General features: G+C 38.3%; 1 protein-coding gene across 1 annotated transcript in view; it reads right to left on the bottom strand.

The window, feature by feature from the left end:
• Window positions 1–23,941, bottom strand: part of Vcl (vinculin) — a 107,111-nt gene that overhangs the window by 61,891 nt on the left and 21,279 nt on the right. The window contains exon 3 of the mRNA XM_033766330.1: window positions 7,943–8,013. Coding sequence (XP_033622221.1) covers window positions 7,943–8,013 — 71 coding nt within the window. The remainder of the gene's footprint in view (window positions 1–7,942; window positions 8,014–23,941) is intronic.

Consider the following 23,941-nt stretch of genomic DNA (forward strand, 5'->3'; position numbering starts at 1 on the left):
ATATATATATATAAATTGAATTCTGGGAAACTTTAACGGTGCTGCCAACTTTGGAAAAAGTCATCCAATTTACTGTGTTGACTTGGCACTGTACAGAAGTGGACAACCATATTGGTCTAGAAATATTAATTTATTTTTATTTTATTTTTTTTTCCATGTGTACAGGGGTAACACATCGTACTAAATATGTAAGGTCATATATACGTGGGTTTGCTTACAGAAACTAATAAAGTATTCTCTAAATAATGAAGAAAAGAATAAGATAAGACTGTAAGAGGGAGAAGCAATTTAAATATGTTCAGGGACTATTTTCATCTCCAGAATTAAGGATTATTTTGATGTTACATCATTGCCTTTTCTCTTTTACTTTCCTCTTTAGTTTTATTTTAGGGTTCCCTATTTTTAATGTTCATACACAGATTTCTTTAACTGAAATACCGAATAGTTTCTTTGGTGTGAAAAACTACAATAGTACACAGGATTCTAATGAGATAATTAATAATGTGAAATAGTAAGGTAAAGGACTACAGGTGTAGGGAAAGTGGGAAGGGTGGGGGAAAGGTAATAAGGGAGAGGAAAAAAATATGAGAAACTGAAAAAATGGAAATAAAGTGTTTGTAAATGGGGAGGGGAGGAGGGGGTGAAGGGAGGGCAGGGACAAGGGGAAAAATGAGAATCAAGACCTATTATGTAAAGGTACAGAATCCCAATGATGAATGTAATTGTATTGTATACCTAGATTGTACCAATAACCTCAATAAAAAAAAATAGAACCTTATTAATTTTACATTAATAAATGTGGAAATTCAGATGAAATGAATCATTCCTAGAAAAGTGTCATATTATTAAAACTGACTTGCCATGAATTGAAAACTTGAAATAGTAAAAAGAAACCCAATGAATAAGCAAATCTCTTCCTCCAAAAAACATGGAGTCAGAGACTTTCAGATACAAGTACTGTATTGCCAATCTTTCAGGAGCTTTATCTTATATAAACTGTCTCAAAGACAGGAAAATATGTTATGAAGCTTAAAACAACCTTGACAGCACAACTGGACAAGAACAGAACAAGAAAAAGGAATTATATATCAAGGTCCCTCATGAACAAAGAAACAAAATCCTTTTAAAATATTAGCTACTTGAATTCAGCACTGTGATTTTGTTTTAATCACAACCAAACAGGGTTTACCCTAAAGATGCAAGGATGGTTCATTATCAGAAAATCTATATTCATGTAGCAGACTACAGACTACCTTGACAGAATAGAGGGATTAAAAACTGTGTGGTCACCTTGATGGACACAGAGAAAATGTTAAATAATTAAGGCTGAGGGTGTAGTTCAGAAGTAGAATACTTGCCTAGCAAAAGTGAGGCCCTGGGTTCTACAACAACAACAACCTCTTACTGCAGGCAGAAGATTTTTTTTGTTTTTTTGGTACCAGGGATCGAACTCGGGTCCTTGCACTTGCGAGTCAGGCCCCGGAACCACTGAGCTAAATCCCCAGCCCCAGAAGATGTATAGATTAGGGGGAAAAAAATCTGTAAGAAAAGCTTTAAAAGTAATTGCGTTTACTTGAAGAAAACAAATGAGGAAAAATGGGGAGAGGACTATGGAAGGAAGTTAATCATTAACAAAGACCCCCTCTTCCCCTTGTTTCAGTGACTTTTATGTATGTATAATTTTGCTCATTTAAGCCTCACAATTACTCAATTATAAATGGTTCTTATAAAGGAAACAGTGTCTTAGTATACTAGAATAAGCGTAAGACTGAAGTCAGAGTGTTCTGGGTTAGAATCCCACCTCTGCCATTTACACACTGGATAACTTTCAACAAGTTACTGAGGTTCTCTGGGTCCCAGGTGCCTCCTCTGCAAAATAAGGTAGATTAAATAACCACTGAAAATATTTAAGAAATAAATTGTTTCTACTAAAGAAAGAACAAGAAAGACCAGCCTGGGCTACATGAGTTCCAGGTCAGTCTCACTACATAGTGAAACCCTGTCTCAAAAAAACAAAACAAACAAACAAACAAAAAATTAGTGTTCTCAAAATTACATGAGAAATGAAAATATTGAACCGTTTTTTTTTTGGTTTTTTTTTTGGTTTTTTTGAGACAGGGTCTCACTAGGTAGTTAAGACTGACCTGGAACTCACTGTGTAGCCCAGGCTGGTCTCGAACTCATAGCGATCCTCCTGCCTCAGCCTCCCAAGTGCTGGGATTACAGGCATGCGTCACCATGCCTTACTGAAAATATTGTACCTTGTTAAATAAGTCTACAAATATGAGTCCCCTTGCTCAATAATAGATATTCTATATGTGTGAGTTTCCTTGCCACTTGAGTTCTTTGCAATCCTGTGATTCTGATTACTCTATGGATAGTGAAAACATAAGCATCACATGGTATCTGTTAATTTCCCAAGCAGGAAGAGTACACAAATTAAACAAGGACTTCAAGATCCTAATAATGAATGTGACTGTACTGTATACCTAAAATGCACCAATAAACTCAATGAAGAAAAAAATTTTAAAAATAAAGACTTAATCCCTGCCCAACTGTTTAGAATTCCTCTGCAAATGAACACACTGATTTAGTCCATTACTGAGAGAGAAGACTCCAAATTTCACAAAGAAAGTCTGCACAAAGTAGCAGCAGCAGCCACGTCTCACGTGGTGAGTCCAAAGGTGAACTGTTTTTAAGTTTGAGGCGTTACTCTCAGTTAGAAATGTAGGAAGACACCTGGCAGATGTGAGTGATTATCTCAGAGACTTGGTCAGGTCTCTTACGATACCCATGGAAAGGATCACAGAAAACCTCAAGTTAAAAAAAAACAAAACAAACGAATCATCAAAAGCATACACTGGACTCTGACAGGCAGAGGGCATTGAGTGATAGGGGCAAAAAATTAATTCTAACAACAACAAAAAAGATTTTCTGGGCAGTTCACCCACAACTGTGTGTAAAAATACAAGTTACATCACAAATTAGCTTGAGTGCTCAAGATCAAAAGCAAAGAAAAAGTTAAAGCTAAATATAAATGATGGTGAACTAAAAATGTGATACTATTACTTCAGGTCAAAGAGATCTAACTGCATCAGCATGTATGAATCCTTCAGAAATATCTTCTTTGAACATGAAGATGAACTATGGTAAAAACATAAAAGTATATAGATCAAAATTGTGCTTAAGTGATAAAGTTTAAGGGTTAAAAACAGGGTAATTCCCCAGGGCACATGATTAATGGCAGTCATGTAGCAATAGTGCACCCTTTCACATAGATTTTTGGAACTCATTTTTATTCCAAAGGCCTAGACATTGCAATATGTTTCAAAACCAATCCAAGATGGTAACTCAATCCAAGTGACGATGATTTCAGACTGTTCAGAGCAGGGCTGAGGCAAAGCATGACACTTTACAGTTCTAAACACAACTGTCACCTGCCTGCCAGCAGACTGTGCACTAGACCCTACCATGAGACCTCCTCAGAAGCTCTGCCTTGTGATGAATTCAGACAGAGCATTCTTGGGTGGGGTCCAAGAACTGCCTTTCACATTCACTGGTGCTCTGTTGCAGAAATAAGAACGAAATTCCACTGAATACGATAAAGGCAATTTTTCTAAGGCAGATAAAATAATTTGCCATTAACATTTCTCGTCTACAAGGATTCAATTTGAGGCAAAGCCACGTTGACAGGAAATGAATCTGGTTGATCTGATATACAACGTACCCTCCTAGCACTACCCAATAGCACCTTTGACTCATTCTGTGTTTGGCTCTGAGTCTTCCCAGAAAACTGCTCCATGTTGTCTTTCACCCTGCTGCCCAGTTCCAAACTGCTCTGCCAAGCTTTCGGGAACCATAATCACTTGACCCCACCTACCTCCCTGGGCTCAGTTCCTCAGCCTCAGGGCCCAGAGACTCTCCACTCTCCCAGGTCCTACTTCCTACCTGAAGCCTCTTTCTACCAATTCTACTGAGAGTGATAGCTCTCTTTCTCTGCACTCCTATTTCTACCATAAAGTCAGTCTACAGTACATTGCAAAATTCTTAAAATATTTCCTTTTAAAAATTTTTTCTCAAGCCAAGCATGGTGGCACATGCCTGAGGCTGAGGCACAGGATCAGGATCATTGTGAGATCAAGCCCAGCCTAAACTAGCAAGATCATGTCTCAAAAAAATTAGCATTTCTCTGTAGCATTAATTTGCACTCTTGTTTCTTCATGATACACAGAAAAATAAAATATACACATAACATGCCCCGGCATACCACTGTGTGTACCTGGAATTATACACATTCCCAGCCATAAGAGCTATAAATCCACTTATTTCTCTTCACTAAGGAAAGCATAATTAATGCAGGAGAATATATTATATTTCAATGAAAGATTTTAAAACACAGGAATAAGTATTACTATTATATATGTGACTTTTTGTATGCTTGAGCTAGTTTTTAAAGTAAAGTATTAGTAAACTTAGGCATTTTATTACTATTAATAAATCACTTGTAATACATCTCACAAATTATATACTGATAAAAAATGCTGTTCTATATAGCATTCAGCATGCTAGGCAAATGAGTGTGTCTATACCATTAATCAATTACACATAATTATCAGTTACTGCTGCAGCTGGATGATGACTATGATAATGACAAAGATGATACAAAATAAAGAGAGTGCAACAAGTGACTCTCCTGAAAAACTCTTAAGGCACAAATGACTTCGTATGGGATGAGACTAATACTTTAACAGGCCAACATGGCAGTTGCACTCCTGCCTGAACTTCAGGATCAGGGTAATTTCCATGGCAACCATCTTGCAAATGTATACCTCTTGTGCAACAGTGTAGTTACTATCGTAATCTTGGGTAAATTTAGTAAACTGTTAACTTTATCTACCAATGCAGTCAAAGAGCTTTATTTTATTTATTTTTTTTTTTTGCTCTACCCAGGAGAAAGTCTTCTGGTGACAATGAAAATCTGTTCTATTTTCAAGCACTTCTTTTATAATAAAGAATATTCTGAGCACTGGAAGTCCTTCAACTGAGTGTTCAAATATAGGTTAAATGTCCCTTATCCAAAATGGTTTGAATCAGAAAGGTTTTAGATTTTGAAGTTTTTCAGGTTTTGCAGTTTGGATTTTGCTTTGTTTTGTTTGTGATTTTGGAATTTCAAGTTAGGGATGTTCAACCTGTGTGTCATTTTTAACTGGTATGGAATCCATTTTCAACACGCCTTAACTGCCAATTACAGTCTATTATTTGATTTAACTGTATTTAAAATTCTAAAAATGTCATATTCTTCCCTTTAAAATAAAAAAACCTTTAAATATATGTCAGATGGCTTAGGTATAAATCAATCTACAGGCCAAGAATCTTCTACATCCTCCAGCCCCACTATCTAAGCATTCTTGAAGAGTGATCTAACAATACATTTTTAAAATTTATTTTCTTCACTAGCGCTGCCTAAGCAGTCACTATTTAGAAATCCTTGTAAAAGCAGACTACAGAGGCGTATAGGTTAGTCATGCCCTGGAAACTTCTAAACATCAAACAAACAGCCCAGAAGAATGTCCTGCTCAAAAGTTCCAAGGATGTCATTAATGGCTTCCATCTGTTTCTCCCCACCACCCTCCAAAAAGGCATCTGCTGTTTTCTGCTTCATTTGAATTCTAAAGTAAAGCAAGAAAAACATAGAAAACCATGTTTTAAATTGTACAATATTTATTTGAACCCAAATTTGCTTGACAGCCATACTGCTGCATATACACTGGGCTATTTTCAAGTTACATTTCAGAGGGCAGCATATTAAGTATATGTATATGAGTATGTATGTATAAATATGTATATGTATACTGAGGGGCAGTACTGGGGATTGAGCCCAGGGACTTCATACTGACCTGTACCTCAGCAGCACCCCTTTACTGAAACAGGGTGTTGCTTAGTCACTAAATTGGCCAGGCTGTGCTTCAACTTAGTATCTTCTTGCCTCAGCTTCCTAGAATGCTGGGATTACCAGCATGTGCCACCACACTTAGATTAAATTATATATACTTTGAGTAAACTGCTTAGCAAATTTTTCACCTGGTCATAACACACTGTTTTCCTCTGATTCCCCATGAAGACCAAGGTTTTTGTGCTATGGTGCAATAATCCTTAAAACTTCTGAATGGTTTCTTCTGTTGATTATCCTTACCTAAACCAACTATTGCATTAAACAACAACAAAAACACAAATCACCAATTACAGAATAAGGAGTTGGCACCCTAGTTACTACCAGGAATGATCAATGAAGCTTTGCTTTAAAGTTTTTATCACAACTAGGGTTTACGCCTCTTCAATTTTTTCTAAACCCCAAGGAAATCTATGAGACTGTATAGCATATTTCAAGGGTCTGTCTCTGGGAATGAGCAGAAATGAGTTTCCTGACAAAATCCATTTACCAATAAAATAATATTCATAGACTAGAATGTCAGAGTTGTAAGGTTATCTGGTCTACCTGAGATTACAGTCTTGTTCACTGCCTCATCAAATTCTGTACTTTCCAGGAGGTCAAGGACAACCTGGTACACACTAGAACTATGTTTTTAATGTAAGATGTTATGGTTTGGATCCAAAATGGCCACCAAAGGCCATGTACTTGGCAACTGATGGTGTTTGGAAGGTGATCAGATCGTGAGGGCTCTAGCTTTATTTTAAACTGTGACATATACATAGAGAAAAATTACATAAAACAATATATAGTAGGGCTGGGGATTTAGCTCAGTGGTGCCACTGCTGGCCTCACAAATGCAAGGTCACGAGTTTGATCCCCGGTACCAAAACAAATAAATGAAACAACCACCCATGTAACTTATCACTTGAGTCAAGAAACAGAACATTATTACCATTTTAAAACCCTAGAGTGATTCTCCCTGAGTATAAACTACTTTGGTGACCATTATTTCCTTAATAATTTTTATCTTTTTATCATATAAATAGGCATCCCCTAAACAACACAAATATATTTTTGTTTGATGTTATTTTTCTGTTTTTTTGAGACAGGGTGGCACTATGTAGTTCAGGCCTATGTAGTTAGAACTCACAGCAATCTCCTGCCTCAGCCTCCCAAGTGCTGGGATTACAGCTGTGCACCACCACACCTGGCCTGCCTTAATTATTTTCTTTTTTTTTTCTTTTTTCGTATCGGGGATTGAACTCAGATCCTTTCATTTGCAAGGCAGGTGGCAACACCAATGAGCTAAATCCCCAGCCCCGCCTTAATTATTTTTGAGATTCCTACATTCCTTTTCTTTTAACTGAAGCAAAACTCATATAACATAGAATTAATCATTTTAAAGTGAAAATTTCTCATTCCTTTTTGTTGTTGTTGTTTTTTGAGACAGGGTTTTGCTACGCAGTTCAAGCTGGACTCCAACTCATGGGATTGTCCCAAGTACTGGGATTACAGGTATATGCCACCATACCCAGCCTCATTCCTATTTATTACTTACTAAAATTCCTATTTATGGCTACCTTATAATTATTTTAATCCATTCTACTATAGATAGGCCAGTGGGGTCACCGTGAACAACAATGAAATAAACATTTTTGTATTTGGATTCCAGTATATATGTGCATGTGTAACTCTAAAAAACATATATAGGAGTGAAACTGTTTATCTTGTTTTACTAAAGGCACAATGTTTCCCAAACTGTCCGTACCAATTTAAATCCCCAATAGTGACACATGAGGGCTCCGGGTGCTTGTCCCATACCCTCATCGAAAACTGTGATTAGATGTCTTCATTTAGGGGTTTATAACAATTTGCACAAATAAGTAATGAAACACAAAAACTTGTCACTTCAATTGTAAACATAAATTTTCTGTTAAAAAAAACTGCTCCTGGAATCAGTTTTTTCAACGAGAGGATTCTGTTTAGCAACAGGATATTTCAGTTACTCACTTAATGAATGCTGGTGGCATATCTCTCTTCAAAATCTGATCTTCAGTGGTTTGAACAGTCTCTTTTCCAACCTACGGGGGAAGAGGATTCATAACTGAAATATAAGTTCTCAGACAACTATTCAGGGTACTTCCACAATATATGCGGGTAACAATGTGGGGTACGTGTGCATAATGTTGTTGGGAGACTCATTTGAAGGCATCCTTGAGGATGAAGGGAAAAGAGAAATTCATCAAGAATATAGATTTACAGATTATAGATTTACACAAGGAATACACATTTAACTGACAAAACCTACACTATCTCTACAAGGTTACATAAAGTGCATAAATTAAAATTAGTCTAAAATATCTATGCAAAAAAAAGTTATTTGAAACTGGGAAAAATATTCAAAGCAATAATAACTATGATACTAGAAACCAAATATGCAACTTCACCAGGTAATATAAAAGTGAAATTTTAAAAAATGTTTTCCCCTAATCATAGAGCAACTTAAAAGGAAATAACACCTAATGCTGAATTCAACAATAGAGTAGTTTTACACCCTGTGGGTGCCAATATAAACTGTGGGAAATCATTTGCTAGCGTGTTTTAGAAAATATAAAACATGTACCTGGGGTCCAGGGATTCAGCTCAGTGGCACTGTGCCTGCCTTGCAAGCGCAAGGTCCTGAGTTCAAACCCCAGTACCAAAAAAAAAGTAACAACAACGAAAAAACCATGTACGTAGGAATTCTACTTCTCTATACCCAACATACAACAATACCAAATGTGGTAATAACAATATTGATTAAAATATTCACCATTTTGTTAGTTATAACAACTATAAGTAATTACAATAGCTAAGTCAACAGAGGGAACAGTTAAGTAAATGAAGATACATCTTTAGATTGAGTACTAGAGGAGCCATTAAAATGGGTTATAAAGTGTCAGCACTATTATAAAGTCCTTCACACTATATCTCATTTAAAAGAAAGAATATAAAGAAAAACTACACTATTATAACAAACAAAATTCCAAGGCCAGGGATTTGGCTCAGTGGTTCCACCACCTGCCTTACAAGCGGAAGGGCCGGAGTTCGATCCCCAGTACCAAAAAAAGAAACAAAATTCCTAGGGGCCAGGGATTAGCTCAGTGGTGCTGCTGCCTGCCCCATAAGCACAACCTGAGTTCAAGTCCCAGTACCATAAATGAACAAACAAACAAACAAATACAAAGTCCCTATGTAGATAGCAAAAATAATGAAAGAATAAAAACAAATATGAAGTGGTTGCATTAATGCTTATGAAATGTTGAGTGAATGTAGATCCGCACTACCTATTTCCTTTCTGAAATATGAAACCATAATTTTTGTAATTTAAAAAATAAGATTAGGGCCAGGGATTTAGCTCAGTGGTTAGGTGGCCTGCCTTGCAAGCGCAAAGACCCAAGTTCAATCCCTGGTACCAAAACAAAACAATAAATAAATAAATAAGATTAAAAGGTAACTAAATTATTTAGGTATAATTATTCCTACTTAAATTTTTAGTATTATCATTTTATATAAATGTTCAAAATACTAATGGTCAAAAAAAATTTTAATTATCACTCCCAGAACTACAAAAATATTTTTAAGCACCAGAATATTCACCCTAACTAGATTACATTATACGCATGTGTATTACGCCACAAATTATACATATCCTTACAGTCTTCAAAATTATTTCTATGCAGGTCTTGGAGGTCAATTTCCCTTTCTTATTTAAAGTTTTATTTATTAGTACTTTCTTTCGGTATGTAATGATTACATTCCTCATGGGGAGGCGGTACATGGCCATGACATATTTGTTTTTTATCCCCTTCCTCTCCCCCTCCCTACTCCTTCCATCTCTTGGGCCCTTTCTATTTTTAATTTCTCTTTCATGATACTATGATTATAAAGTATTCCATTACAAGTAAACATTAATATAGTGAGTGATGAAATTCATTCACTGTATCAATATGAAGTTACCTAGGAATGCTAAATTGTAAATTTAAACCACATTGTAATGCATAAACCTGTAAAATATTTTAAACCCAGAGTGGGAAGTATCTCAATCCTATCTGGCCATTTGGATTTTGAGTCTAAAAGAGAAAAAAAACTGAGTAAGAAAAACTCTGAAATGAACAGTAAATCAGCTGAATAAAAGAACACAATAAACTATTCTTAGGGAATACAAGTGAAGCATAAATTAGTGAATACAAGTTTTTTTCTCTCAAGTTAATAGCTCAGAAAAAGCAACACCCATACTACAGTGTAACAGCCACTGCTTCTGTGCACAATAGTCTGTCTGTATCGTAACAAAAGCCTTTCAAATCAGCAGCTGGTTCTCTACAGTTGCTCAGATCAAACATGACAGAATATTTCCAGATGTATTGTTCACTATATTTTCCAGCTGAAACTAACCATTCAAAAAGCCGTGGGCATGATTTCACCAAGTAGAAGATGCAGTTCAGCCACAAAGTCACTGGTTCATACTAAGTATAAAGGGCACTGAAGGATTTTCACATTTAAGCTACATGGAGTCTTTTCTGTATACTGGGGATCAGTGAGAAGACAGACCAAGGAGGGAGGAAGAGGGGCAAGTTCTCAGATCTTTCATAGAAAGTAGGTATTCAGTTATGAAACATTCGTTGAACCCAACTACATGTGCCAGGCACTGTTATAGTCCTGCCTTCCTGAAACTTGTATTTTAGAGTATATAGTCAAATAGAGTGGTGCTATAGAGTATGGGGTGGAAAGCCTATTTTAGAGAGTGGAAAAAGCAGTCTTTCCTAAAGAAATAACCTCAGACCTGAGGCTTTGATGCTGAAGAGAAATCACTGACATGAGAACTGGGAAAGAACAACTCAGAAAGCTGGGTGTGGTGGTGCCTACTCATAATCCCAGCACTGGGGAGGCTGAGGCAGGAGGATTACAAGTTCAAGGCCAGCCTGGACTACTTAGATCTTGTTTCAAAAACAAAATAAAACAAAACAAATTCTAATAAAGTAGCAAGAAAAAGTCCCTAAAAAGCCAGGGATTTAGCTCAGTGGTTCTGCCACTTGTCTTCCAAACACAAGGTTCTGAGTTCGATCCCTGGTACAAAAAAAGAGTCCCTAAGGCAGAAAAGATAAGATGTGCCTAAGGAACCTAAAGGAGCCAGAGTGGCTAAAGTGCAGGGAGAGAAGCACAGGTGGTGACAAGGTCAGGTAAGAAGGCAAGGTTGCAGTGTTTGAAATACATTCTAGACAAAGAGAAAACAGGAGTCCTAAACAAGAGATCTGTATGATATGATAGTTTTTGGGGTACCAAAGATGGAACTCAGGACCTTGTGCTTGTAAGATAAGTGGCGGAATCACTGAGCTAAATCCCTGACTTCTTGGGGACTTTTTCTTGATACTTTGTCAGAATTTGTTTTATTTTGGGACCTTGCGCTTGCAAAGCAGGCAGTGGAACCACTGAGCTAAATCCACGGCCCAATATGATGTCTTTTTTTAGAAGATCATTTTGCCTATTTTGTGGAGAAATTATCTTAGAGGAGAGGGGGAACCATGACCAGCTAGAGATATTGCAGTCGTCCAGTGGAGAGACAAGTGACTGTGAATGTGGAAGTGAAGAAAACAGCACAACTGTGTTATCTTCTGGGGTAGGACTATTATTATGACTTGCTCTTGGATTGAGTAGAGTGGGGGGTAAGGAGGAGGCTGTGGTAAAGAGAACTTAAAGATGACTTCTGGTCAGTTCAATGAAATGTCTTCAAGGGCCAATGGTGGAAGGCTGATACACTGTATGGCAAAGATTTCTGGTCCAAAGATAAGACAGTCGTGACCATGCCAGGCAAAACAATTATAATCTGTGCAAATAGGGAATATTCCAACCCCAGTAGAGGTTAGGCCTTTTTTTTTTCATGAATTATATTTAATTATTTTGTGCCTCTTTTGCAAGGAGAGGGTGGGGAAAGAGAAATGGATAATGAAAGTACATTCAAGAGCTAGTTATTTAGAAGCTCTTTTTAAGTATTTAAGTGATGGACACTAAATTTGATTTGGTTACTCTAAGCTATATTAATACTTACAGTGATAGTGTCCACAATTACTCTGATTCACAGCACTAAGCCTAGAATTAGCTGACGTACAATGAATGGCCCAGTTCTTAAAGTGTAACTCATAAAACACGACTAGGCAGAAGAATGCTATTTTTTACTTAGGGAACCGATTTTGGGCAGTGCTGTCCATTAGAACTTTCTGTTATGGCAGAAATATTCTAATTAATCAGTGGCTACTGAGCACTGAAATGTGACTAGTGCAAATGATGAACCAAATTTTAATTTTACTTAGCACGTGTGGCTATCATATTAGACATCTCGGACCATGGGACCATCCTTGTCTAGAACTGATCTTCTTGTCTCCAGACTCTCCTTTCTCCTAATTCATTCCTCATAAGTACTATCATCAATCTTCTTTTATGCCTTTGCTATATGGTCTTTTCACAAAAGAAAGGAGCTAAGCCTGGAATGACAACAGCTGCCAGGTGGAGAAAGGGATCGGGCAGTTTGACTATGAAGAAGAGCAGAGCAAGCACTCAGTCAGATGTGTTTGAGCACATGGGTCACTAGACAAGAAAGACAGGCTGGGATGGCTTCAGCCAAGGTAAGGAGGCCAGAAAGGTGAGCTAGTGTACCTGGGAAGTGTTCTTTGTATGCTAAGCAAGGGCACAGAGGGTTATGTTACCTTGCCCTGCCCACTTACCAAAGGGTCTGTAGCCTCTGCTCTAGATCTTGCCAATTCAATCTCCTGCCACTCAAGGATTAAGTCAAGAACTTCCAACAAAGCCAGTTTCTAAAGATACACCGCCCAGAATGGCATCATCTAACTTGTGAACAACTGGCAAACCCTGTCTAGGAAAACAAACGTAAGCTTCTGATTTTGAAGCCATTAACCAGGAGATGCCTAAGGAGGCACACTTTCCTCCTATCTCTCCACACCATCGGAAGAGAAAGTTTCTACAGCCCGCACATTTTCAAATTAAAACGGTACGACAAACAATAAATAATGGTATTAGGAGCACAAAATGGTCTTTGTGAACTGGCAGGAACCTGCATGGCTTGTGGGAAAACGTTACTCCTGGAGGGCAGCTTTGTATAGAGAGGTATATGATTCTCCACAGAGGCTACAACTTTTCAATCAAACAGGTCAGTAATAATTTTAACTAATGTGTCTCAAACTTGTGCAGTACCAGGTTGCCAAAAAACTCTTGGTCTATTAAGGAAAATATTTATACATGTTGGAATGTATCTTGGTTTCTTATTTAGCTAATAAATGGCTATATAACCCCAAATAAGTCCTTTAATTACTCAAGTATTTCTTCTACCGCTATGTGATCACTCTGGGTGTCTACTTATTTATCTATTGTAGGTTGGCCAAACTACTTTTTATCTCTGTAAAAGAAATAGATCTTTAATTTTTTCTACTTTAAGTTCTCATTTATTGCCTCAGATTCTTTTTAGAACAAAGCAATGAAGGCCGGGAATTTAGCTCAGTGGTTCTGCTGCCTGCCTCGCAAGCACAAGGACCCGAATTCGATCCCTGGTACCAAAAAAAACAAAACAAAAATAACAAAGCAATGAATAAAATATTAATACAGGGGCCAGACATGTGGCTCAGTGGTAGAGCACTTGCCTCGCGTACACAGAACCTGGCGTTCAATCCCTAGCACTATAAAATAAAATAAAATAGTAATAAGTACAAAATTTCAAAGCTCTTGTCCTTGTTTACTTTATATATACATTTTATGACTATGAGCTTCAACTAAAGTCAGTGCCTTGAATTCTTTGTCCTCAAAATAAATCTAAATTTTCTTAAAAGAAAACAAAAACGCCCTAGCCAGGCATGGTGGTGCATGCCTGTAATCCCAGCACTCAGGAGGCTGAGGCAGGAGAATCGCTGTGAGTTCGAGACCAGCCTGGGCTACATAGTGAGTTCTAGGTCAGACTCAACTACATAGTGAGACCCTGTCTCAAAGGGAAAAAAAAAAAAAAAGCCCTATGCTGGGGATTTAGCTCAGTGGCACCACACCTGCTTTGCAAGTGCAAGGTCCTGAGTTTGATCCCCAATATTAAAAAAAAGAAAAAGAAAAAGCCCTATAAATTAAAGGGTTAAAAAGTGCAGAGAGGGCCCAGGATTTAGCTCAGCGGTTAGGTGGCCTGCCTTGCAAGCGCAAGGACCGGAGTTCAATCCCCAGTACAAAAAAAAAAAGTGCAGAGAAAAGAATCACAAATACATCTGAGTTATAGCTGAATTTCCAAGCAAGGTTTCCAAGTCAGTATTTAAAATCCTTTCAGGGTAATCTAACTTTACAGTAAATTTTCACTTCCAAATTTTACTCCATGCCTGAGATGACTCAGATTTCATCATTTCTATTCACTGCTAAAACTGTTCTTTTTAAATTTTCTTCAGAGAATATCCTTTACCTCCTGAGGCCTGATTCCTTTCAATCCAATAAACAAGCACTTAGTGCCAACTAAGTGTCCACTAGGTGGTGGGAAGAGAATGAGACTAGAAATAAAACATCCTTAGATATATAAACTGAAATAATGGTAGTGAATGAGAAAAAGGCCTGGGGGCACTCTGAGGGGACTTGGCAGGAAGCCCTGTTTCATTTGAAAACCTCTTATTTTGTTCCAGAGTTAATTTAAATATCTTTTGTTCAATATGTGACTTTACTTCAAAATTCTATGTAAGAGGGCTTTTGTCTTCTGCTGTTGTTATTATTACTCCTTTCATCACAATCTACTCAGTTTGGTTCAGAAATGTAGAGTCGGTTTCTAGCCAGACAAAAGAAAGCTCTGCTTATTCAAGTGACTACTAGACTAAAAAATATGTTAATGTAGATGTCTCCCTTAGCTAGGCCAGATTTGAGAAAACAGGCAAAAAACAGCAGGAGGGACTTGTGTAACCAATTTGTATAAGTGGTAACTATAGGGCATTAACGTAAAAGATGGCAGGGAGATGTTTGTTTTATTGTGAGCTTTTGCTTTGTTTCATTTTTTTGTTTTTGTTTTGCGTACTGGGGACTGAACTCAGGGCCTTCACACTGAGTTCCATCCCCAGTCCTTTGGTTTGTTCACTCGTTCATTTGTTTAAATTTTGAGATGAGTCTCGTGGAATTGCTAAATTGCTCAGTCTGGGGTCAAACTTGTAATCCACCTGCCTCAGCCTCTCAGAGTGCAGGGATTACGGGCAAACACCACCACACCTGGGTAATACTTTGTTAATGTATGTACATGAGGACGCATGTGATGAAAATGTAAGACTTTATAGTGTGATCTGCAAGGCCAATCACTGTGACCAGCTAATTATAATCAGATATGTATTTGTCACCCAATTTGACTATTCTTGTGTTGGCTCAAATCAATGTTTTACGGCATCAGTGTTAGGCTGATCAATCTGTTACACTGAAGAGCTATTCTGAGCTATGCAGCTGTGCCCAGTGCCAGGCCCCGGCCCTTCAGGATAATAATGCATGTGACCAACCATTACCACTGTTTCCTGCAACCATCCACCCCTTCACTCATATTCCTTGTACCTCAAAGATGGCCAGCCAGAGTCAGGTGTTTAAGAAACTGTACATCCAGAAAAACTGGCACTCCCTAATCCACTCTGTCTTCCAACTCAGTCATTCATTTACCAGGCACTTACTGAGTTCTTCCTCATGGTAGGCACTATGTGTGTCACTGTGGAATGGGGTTGCAGATGGTAATAAGAGAGACGATGAAGAGATGCATTTGTGCAACACCATCCACATGGAGGGTGAGAGAGAAATCTAGGATGACTCTGTCTCATGGATCAAGAGACTGAACAGATAGGTAAAAAAGGAAGCAAGCCAGATCTGGGAAGAAAAGGACTTGAGATGTTCAGATGCACATGTCCAATAAAAAAAGGAATTAAGTTTCTCAGTTCACTTACCCTGGCCAAAGAAATGGATTTGAAATTAACAATCGGGTGGTTCTCAAAGCCATGGATAATAAATGAAATCAAGACCCAACAATAACAACAAAGAAGCAGCTGGTTAAAGAACAAGCTGGTAAGGGCTGGTGATTTAGTTCAGTGCTGCCGCCACCTGCCTTACAAGCACAAGGTCCCAAGTTCAATTCCCAGTACAAAAAAAAGCTGGTAAAAAAAGCTAAAAAAAAAAGTCTGAGATGGGGAAAGAATAGAACTTGTCATAAAGCTAAAGGAATAAGAATTTCAAGAACAGTGAATAATAACTGTCAGAGAACGGTTAATGGCTTTTAGATGCACCACAATCAATTTTTAAACATTTTATCACCCCAGAAGAAACCACACAATGATCAGCAGCCACTATCCCCTTCATTTAGCCTCAAACTTTCCCCATCCCCACCCAGCCTTAGGCAACCATCAATCTATTTCTGTCTCTACAGATTTGCCTATTCTGGATATTTGATATAAACAGAATCACACAATATATGCTCTGTAGTGATTAGTTTCTTTCCTACTGTGGCATATATTAATACTTCATTTTTATAGCCAAATAATACTTCGCTATATGGTTGTATCACATTTAATCTATCCATTTATTAGCTTATAGACATCTGAAATATTTTTACTTTTTAACTATTATGAATGATGCTGCTATAAACCCTCATGCATAAGGTTTTCTACAGACATACAAAGGGTAATCAAACTATGCAGTTAAAGTTTAAATTTTAAAAATATTATTAAAGTAAAAGACACAATGCCATTAATCTCCCTCAAAATTCTCCCCCTCACTTCAAACACATTTATCCCACTGTTCTTGACACTTTTGGAGAGGTTCTGGAAGCCCTCTTTTCCAAGTGTCTTTACAGTGTTATCAAAAATATAACGAATGCAATTGCCCAGGGCCACCCAACAGAAAGGAAGGCTCATAAAAACATTACAGCATGACCTCAACTGCTTTATTCACTAGATCTGGCACTGTGCAACTTCTGGCTCTTCCCCAAAGTCAAAATGAAAGTGAACGCTAAACATTTTGATCCGATGTAGAACACGGGGCAGCCATGACTGCACAACTAAAGATGCGAAAGTAGACATCCAGAACTGCTTCAGAAGTGATGAGAACAATGGAATAAGTGTGTCTGAAGTAAGGGGGAGAATTTGGGGGGGGGGAATAGCAATGTTTCTATTTTTTTGATACCGGGAATCGAACTTAGGTCTTTGAGCTTGCAAGGCAGACATCAGCACCACTGAGCTAAATCCCCGGCCCAATATTTCTTTTGCTGTAATAAATTTTTAAAAATATAAACAATGGCGTCCAGGGATTTAGTGCAGTGGCACCGTGCCTGCCTCACAAGCTCAAGGTTCTGAGTTCAGTCTCTGACACTGCAAAAAAATTTTTTTAAATAAAAATTTAGCCGGACGTGGTGGCACACGCCTGTAATCCCAGCACTTGGGAAGCTGAGGCAGGAGGATCGCTGTGAGTTTGAGACCAGCCTGGGCTACATAGCGAGTTCCAGGTCAGTCTCAATTAAATAGTGAGACCCTGTCTCAAAAAAACAAAAAAACAAAATTTAAACATTAACTGTATTTCTTAATCACACTTTGTGTTTTCATTTCTCTTGGCTATATAACCTAGGTGTTGAACTGCTGGGCCATACGGTTTGGGTAAAGTTTGTTCCCCAAAGTTTCATGTGTTGGAAGCTTACTTCCCATTGTGGCAGTGCAATCTTTTCTTTCTTTCTTTCTTTTGGTGCTAGAGGTTGAACCTAAGGCCTGATACAGCTAAGAAGGCAACATAGTTGAACTATACCCCAGCCTGTGTGGCACAGAATCCTTAAGAAATAGGACCTAGCAGGACGTCCATGGGACAGTAGGTCACTACCCTCAAAAAAATACTGGTCTCCTGGAGTGAGTTTGTTCCAGAATGAGCTCTTACAGAAGCCTGACCCTCATCCTGACCCTGAGTTTTTCTGGCTTCCTGTACTGAAACATGGTCTTTTGCTCCCTCACATACCAGCACTGTTGTGCCATGAAGTTCTCAACACAGGCTAAACCTAGAGGGCCACCCAATCTTGGACTTCCAGCCTCCAAAACTGCAAACTAGATAAACCTCTTTTTTAACTTCATAATGGTCGAGGATAATTTGGGATATTTTATTAAAGCAACAAAAAGCTAATGCATATGGATGTGGTAGCTCTGTTCAACTGTTTGAGGAAATGCCACTATTTTCTAAAGAGGTCCCTCTCTTTAACATTCCCATCAGTGACATATAGGAGCTCCAATTTCTCTACATCCTGAGCAACACTTGTTATTATCTGTCTTTTTGCGGGATAGGTACTGGGGATCAAACTCAGGACCTTGCACTTGTGAGGCAGACCCAGCACCACTGAGCTAAATGCCCAGCTGTCTTTTTAATTATAGCCATTCTAGTGAAGTGGAATCTCACTGTGGTCTTGATTTGCATATCCCTGATGGCCAATGGTATGTCTAGATGTTCCCGCAAAGCCTCATGAGGTCATAGGTGGGCTTTTTCAGAGGTGGCTGGACCTGGAGTATGATGCTGGGATCAAGGGTGAGTGATTACTGATTGGCTTACATAGTTCAGGGTAGGATTAAGGGTACCCAACCCTGGGTGTGAGGGCTATCCGCCCTAAGAATGGGTAGGCTGAATAAGATATGAGGGATAGAAAGGGGTCACTGGTTATGTGTCGGTCACTTGCTGCTTGCTGCCTTCTGCCTGCCCTGCTTTACCATGGACTGTTTCTCCTCTAACAGGTCCCTCTGCTGTGCCACTCAGCCTCAGAGCCAGTTGACTATGAACTGAAACCTCAACAAACTGTGAGTCAAATAAGCCTTTTTTTCTTTGAGTGCTGGGTATTTTGTCTCAAAAATGAAAAAAGTAACTAAGCATTTTTTACAAATATTTTTTCAGGTTATGGATTGTCTTTTCATTTTCCTGATGGTGTTCTTTATAGCACAAAAGTTTTTTTTTTATTTAATGAGGTCATATTTATCCATTCTTTTCTTGTATTGTTTATGCTTTTTTTGTTGTTTTTTGGTAAAGTATTTTAGGTTTTGCCTAACCCAAGGTCATGAAGATGTCTACATTTTTTACTAAGAAGCTTATAGTTTTAGCTCTTACATTTAGGTCTCTGATCCATTGGAGTTAATTTTTGTGTATAATGTAAAGAAAGGGTAATTATTTTGTTTAAACAGGAGGAAACCATGTGCAGATAAACAACAAAAAGAGGGAAAAAAGCAGGGATCGAACCGTGAAGCAGGGCCCTGAAGAGGTAGGAGCAGGATCTGGTGAGCAGAGAGAGACAAAGCTTCACAGGAGGAACACAACCTCTCCTTCAGAGACAATGAGAATGGGGGACACAAATGGAGATGGAAGTGCTGATGGGCTACATTTTCTAGGAATTTACAAGGCACATTAGCATATTTAGGGAAAGTAACCTTCAGTCAGGAAATCTAATTTTGTTTAATCCACCATTTCCCAAATTCACTTGACCAAGAATGATTTGTTTCTTACCAACAGCTACCAATCTGCTAGGCATGGTCCACAAGCCTACAATCCCAACACTTAGGAGGATGAAGCAAGAGGATCAGAGAGAGTGCAAGGACAGCCTGAACTACTTAGTGAGATCCTGTCTCAAAAACAAACAACAAAAACCCTATTAATCTGTGACTGAGTTAGGATTTGTAGGACATATTTAGGAAACCATGATCTAGGCCAGGAGTTGCAGATGATGTCGCCTTTGACCAGTTTTGGGGAAAAGGGTGGTTTTTGGATGGTCAAAACCATTTATAGGGCCAGGGATTGAACTCAGCAGCATAGTGCCTGCCTGGCAACTGCGAGGTGCTGAGTTCAATCCCTGGTACAAGGAAAAAAATTATTTAAAAAAAAAAAAAATCAAGAAATTTCACAAAGATCCCATTTCTGTCATCTCTTAAAATATTAGAAGAGGAAGGCAAACTGGATCTGCATTTAGCAAAGAAAAATAAATGCTGGAACACATATACTCCTTTTGGATAACACCTGCACTACTTCCTATAAACCTATACCTGGCCTGTTTCACTCCCTATATTTGGATTTGTCATTACCACATTAAACCACTTTCTCATTATCTACACAGAGTGAAAAGTTCAGAAACTCCTTATCCAAATCCTCTCTAAAACATTTTATTTCATAAAAGTGCTCCTCTTGTGAGATTGAAAATTATTTACATAAGGAGTAACAAAATGACCAAGTATTTTGTTGGACTTGCACAGTATTTTTTAAAATGGGAAATTTCACATAAAAAGAAATCAATTTTTTCAGACTTTCTTAAAAATTAGGAAGGTCTATTTAGCTTAGTGGCACCACACCTGCCTTGCAAGTAAAAGTTACTGAGTTTGGTCCCTGGTACCAAAAACAAAACAAAACAAAAGTTAGGAAGGTCTAGCCAGGCACAGTGGCTCATGCCTGCAAGCCCAGTACTTTGGGAGGCTGAAACAGAAGAAGAGCAAGTTCGAAACCAGCTTGGGCAACTTAATGAGATTCTGTCACAAAATGTAAAATTAGGGCTGGGGATTTAGCTCAGTGGTGCCACCGCTGCCTGCCTCACAAGTGCAAGATCCTAAATTCAATCCCCGGTACAAAAAAATTTAAAATTTTTAAAAATAAAATTTTTAAAAGGGCTGGGGATATAGCTAAGCACGAAGGCTCTGGGTTTAATCTTCAGTACAAAACAAACAAAGATATGTTAATATTATTAGTCTCTATTTCCACAATAATAGGCTGGAGATGGTAGTGGCTTCTTCAATTCAGCCCTCCCCAGTGTTCTAGAACTGGCCTAAATTCATTCATTGCCTATGTGGCCCCTGCAGTTTTTGCAACTTAACTTAACAAATGTGACTCAGACTTAATCAGCATAAAGGATTAACCGAGCTCCCCAGTACCTAAGTGTTAACTAAAATTTCACTTATGCCTGTTATTGCACAAATGATTAAAAAAAAAAACTAGTAAAAGAAAATGTGTCATGGGAAAGAATCTGTCATGACTGATCTGTTTGACTTGGTCTGGCTTTGTTTATTTTGAGACAGGGTCTCACTATGTAGTTCAGGCTGGCCTCAAACTCACTATGTAGCCAAGACTGGCCTCAAAGTCATGGCAATTATCCTGCCTCAGCCTCCCAAGTGCTAGGATCACAAGTGTGCGCCACCACACCTGGCTTACAGATAATTTTTATTTTCTTAATCCTTTTCTATAATTTTCAGATTTTTAAAAAAGAAATAAGTATACATAGGGCTGGGGATTTAGTTCAGTGGTGCTGTGCCTGCCTCACAAGTGCAAGATCCTGAGTTTGATCCCCCATACTGAAGAAAAAAAAAAGTATATATTGCCTTTATCATCAGAAAGTGATAGAAGAAAGTCTAAAATGTATCAAAAATATTCTCTGTAATTAACAGCTTATAAGCAATGAGAAATCATCAGTGCCTGAAGGCTCAAGTTTTGATCAGCTCCAAAATAACTTATTTGCGCTTGCTTCAGCAGCAATGTATTAAAACTGGAAGAAAACAACAGTTTTCACAGACATCAATCAGAACACAATCACCTGGGTTAAACCATATCAGTAGTAAGTATTAATGTCAGGCAAAGTCATCCAATGCCACCGTTTCCTCAGAGCTAAAGTAAAGTGGCTCTGGCAGTGGCCGTTTATTCCAGCCCGACTGAGGCTGAGAGCATCCATTAAGGCTGGATAAATGCCAGCAGAGCAGCCCTGCTCCCAGGTCTGTCCTGGGGAAGATGCTGTGAATAGACTTCCAATATGCAAATACTTCATTTTCTCCCTCAACTCAAGATTCTTCCATAGACGTTACAACGATTTATCCTTATTTTCTGGAGGGCCCAGAACTAACAGAAACACGGATCATCAGCACAGGGAATAGCCTCCCACCACCTACTTTCTCCCTAACACCATCAAAGGGCCGGGGATTTAGCTCAACGGTTCGGTGGCCTGCCTTGCAAGCACAAGGACCCGAGTTCAATCCCCAGTACCAAAAAAAAAATAATAAAATAAACGTAACACCATCAAAAAATACACAAGATACATTCCTTTCATTTCACAGATAGACTAGACTTATAGAGTAAAAAAGAATACAGCTGTCTAATTCAAATGCCCAGAGGTTGTTTCTCTGAGAAAGTTAAACATTCTAAATTTGAATCCCAAGCCTCTTGGCTCTATTTCCTGTGTTGTTAGGCATACTTTCTAACTTAAAAGCAAGACATTTGTTAAGTGACAAATATTCCTACTCATACCAAACCCTATTAGGGTGTTTCCACGTTGGCTTCAAACATATATATGCAAACACTACAAAACAAAGGTCCCCAACATCTACCCTTTAATGCTACTGTAGTGATAGGAAATCAAGCATTAAGCACAAGAAGATAATGGTTTTCGTTCCCAATTTCCTTTTGTTTTTCCAATTTTCTTAGGTATTAAAAAGATTACTTAAATGACAACTTATTACTCCCACTAGTTTTAAGTAACCACCACATATTCATAAATACTGATGGGGAGGAAAATATCATTGGATGGTCTGAATATAATTTTTGCAAATGTTCCAAGTAGACATCAAAGTCCTATCGAATCTGTAACTTCGGGTCTGGGAGTGTTTGTTCCCTCATAGTCATGACACAGTGACTGGCATGGAGTTACTGTGCAGGAAATTAGTGCTCAATGAAATAAGAAAAACAATACAGTTAGCAAAACATGTTAACATTTAATTCTAGAAACTTACCTGCCCACATATATTCCTTAAATCCTCTATTAGTTTTGGTTTTTGGTACCAGGGATCGAACTCGGGTCCTTGTGCTTGCAAGGCAGGCGGCAGAACCACTGAGCTAAATCCCTGGCCCAGTCCTCTATTAGTTTTGGTTTTTGGTACCAGGGATCGAACTCGGGTCCTTGTGCTTGCAAGGCAGGCGGCAGAACCACTGAGCTAAATCCCTGGCCCAGTCCTCTATTAGTTTTAACTCCTGCACAATTAACTTTAAAAAGCTTCATTTTATTTTCATTCTTTCTCCAACACATCTCTAAACTCTAACACCCTATAACTGTATTAAGATGACCAGCTAGGTTCCTATGTACCTTTTTTTTTTTTCTTTTTACTGAGTTTATTGGTACATTCTAGGTACACAGCACAGTCACATTCATTCCTATGCACCTTTTTTTGAAAAAAACAAAACAAAACAAAACAGGATCTCGCTATGTAGTTCAGCCTGGCCATGAACTCACTATGTAGCCCAGACTGGCCCCAAACTCATGGCAATCTTCCTGCCTCAGCCTCCTGTGTGCTAGAATCGTAAGCATGTATACCACACCCAGCTTCATCTGTAACATATTGATTAAAAACATGAAAAAAGGAAAGCTAAATATTGCCCAGGGACATCAACACTGCCACCTGTCCTGTCTCATGCATGATTATAAGGGAAAGGATATGTGTGAACATGCTATATCTGTCTAGTTCCTTTATATGTCCTGGAAGACCCATCAGAATCAAGCAATCTCCAACTTCTTCCTCAATGCCTTCTAACCAAACCTACTTCTCCCCAAGTATTATTTCACAGAAATTACTAATTTTTCTGCTTTAATAGCCAAAACGGCAAGCACATTTTTTTTTTCTCAACAGTCTTAATTCACAACTGCACAGAATTTCAGTTCCACGGTAACCTTTGCAAATAAATCTGGACAGGTAACTATCACTTACAACAATCTCTCTATGAAAAAGTAACTACAAGCAACCAACTTGTAAATGAGGGGTTGAGCTGCAACCTATTTTCACGTCAGGAAAACCAGGTCCTGTTCCTCACCCTGGAAGGTAACACAGAGAAACAGAGAACTGGAGCTTTGGAATGAGGCAGTCAGAATCTCGCCGCGCTCTGTTAACTAGCTCGGTGTCCTTGGCCAAGCAACTTCATCTCTTTCAGCCTCAGTCTCCGTATCAATAAAATGAG

Source organism: Fukomys damarensis, unplaced genomic scaffold (assembly GCF_012274545.1).
Source record: "Fukomys damarensis isolate Sample0158 unplaced genomic scaffold, DMR_v1.0_HiC HiC_scaffold_20, whole genome shotgun sequence".
Lineage (NCBI taxonomy): Eukaryota > Metazoa > Chordata > Mammalia > Rodentia > Bathyergidae > Fukomys > Fukomys damarensis.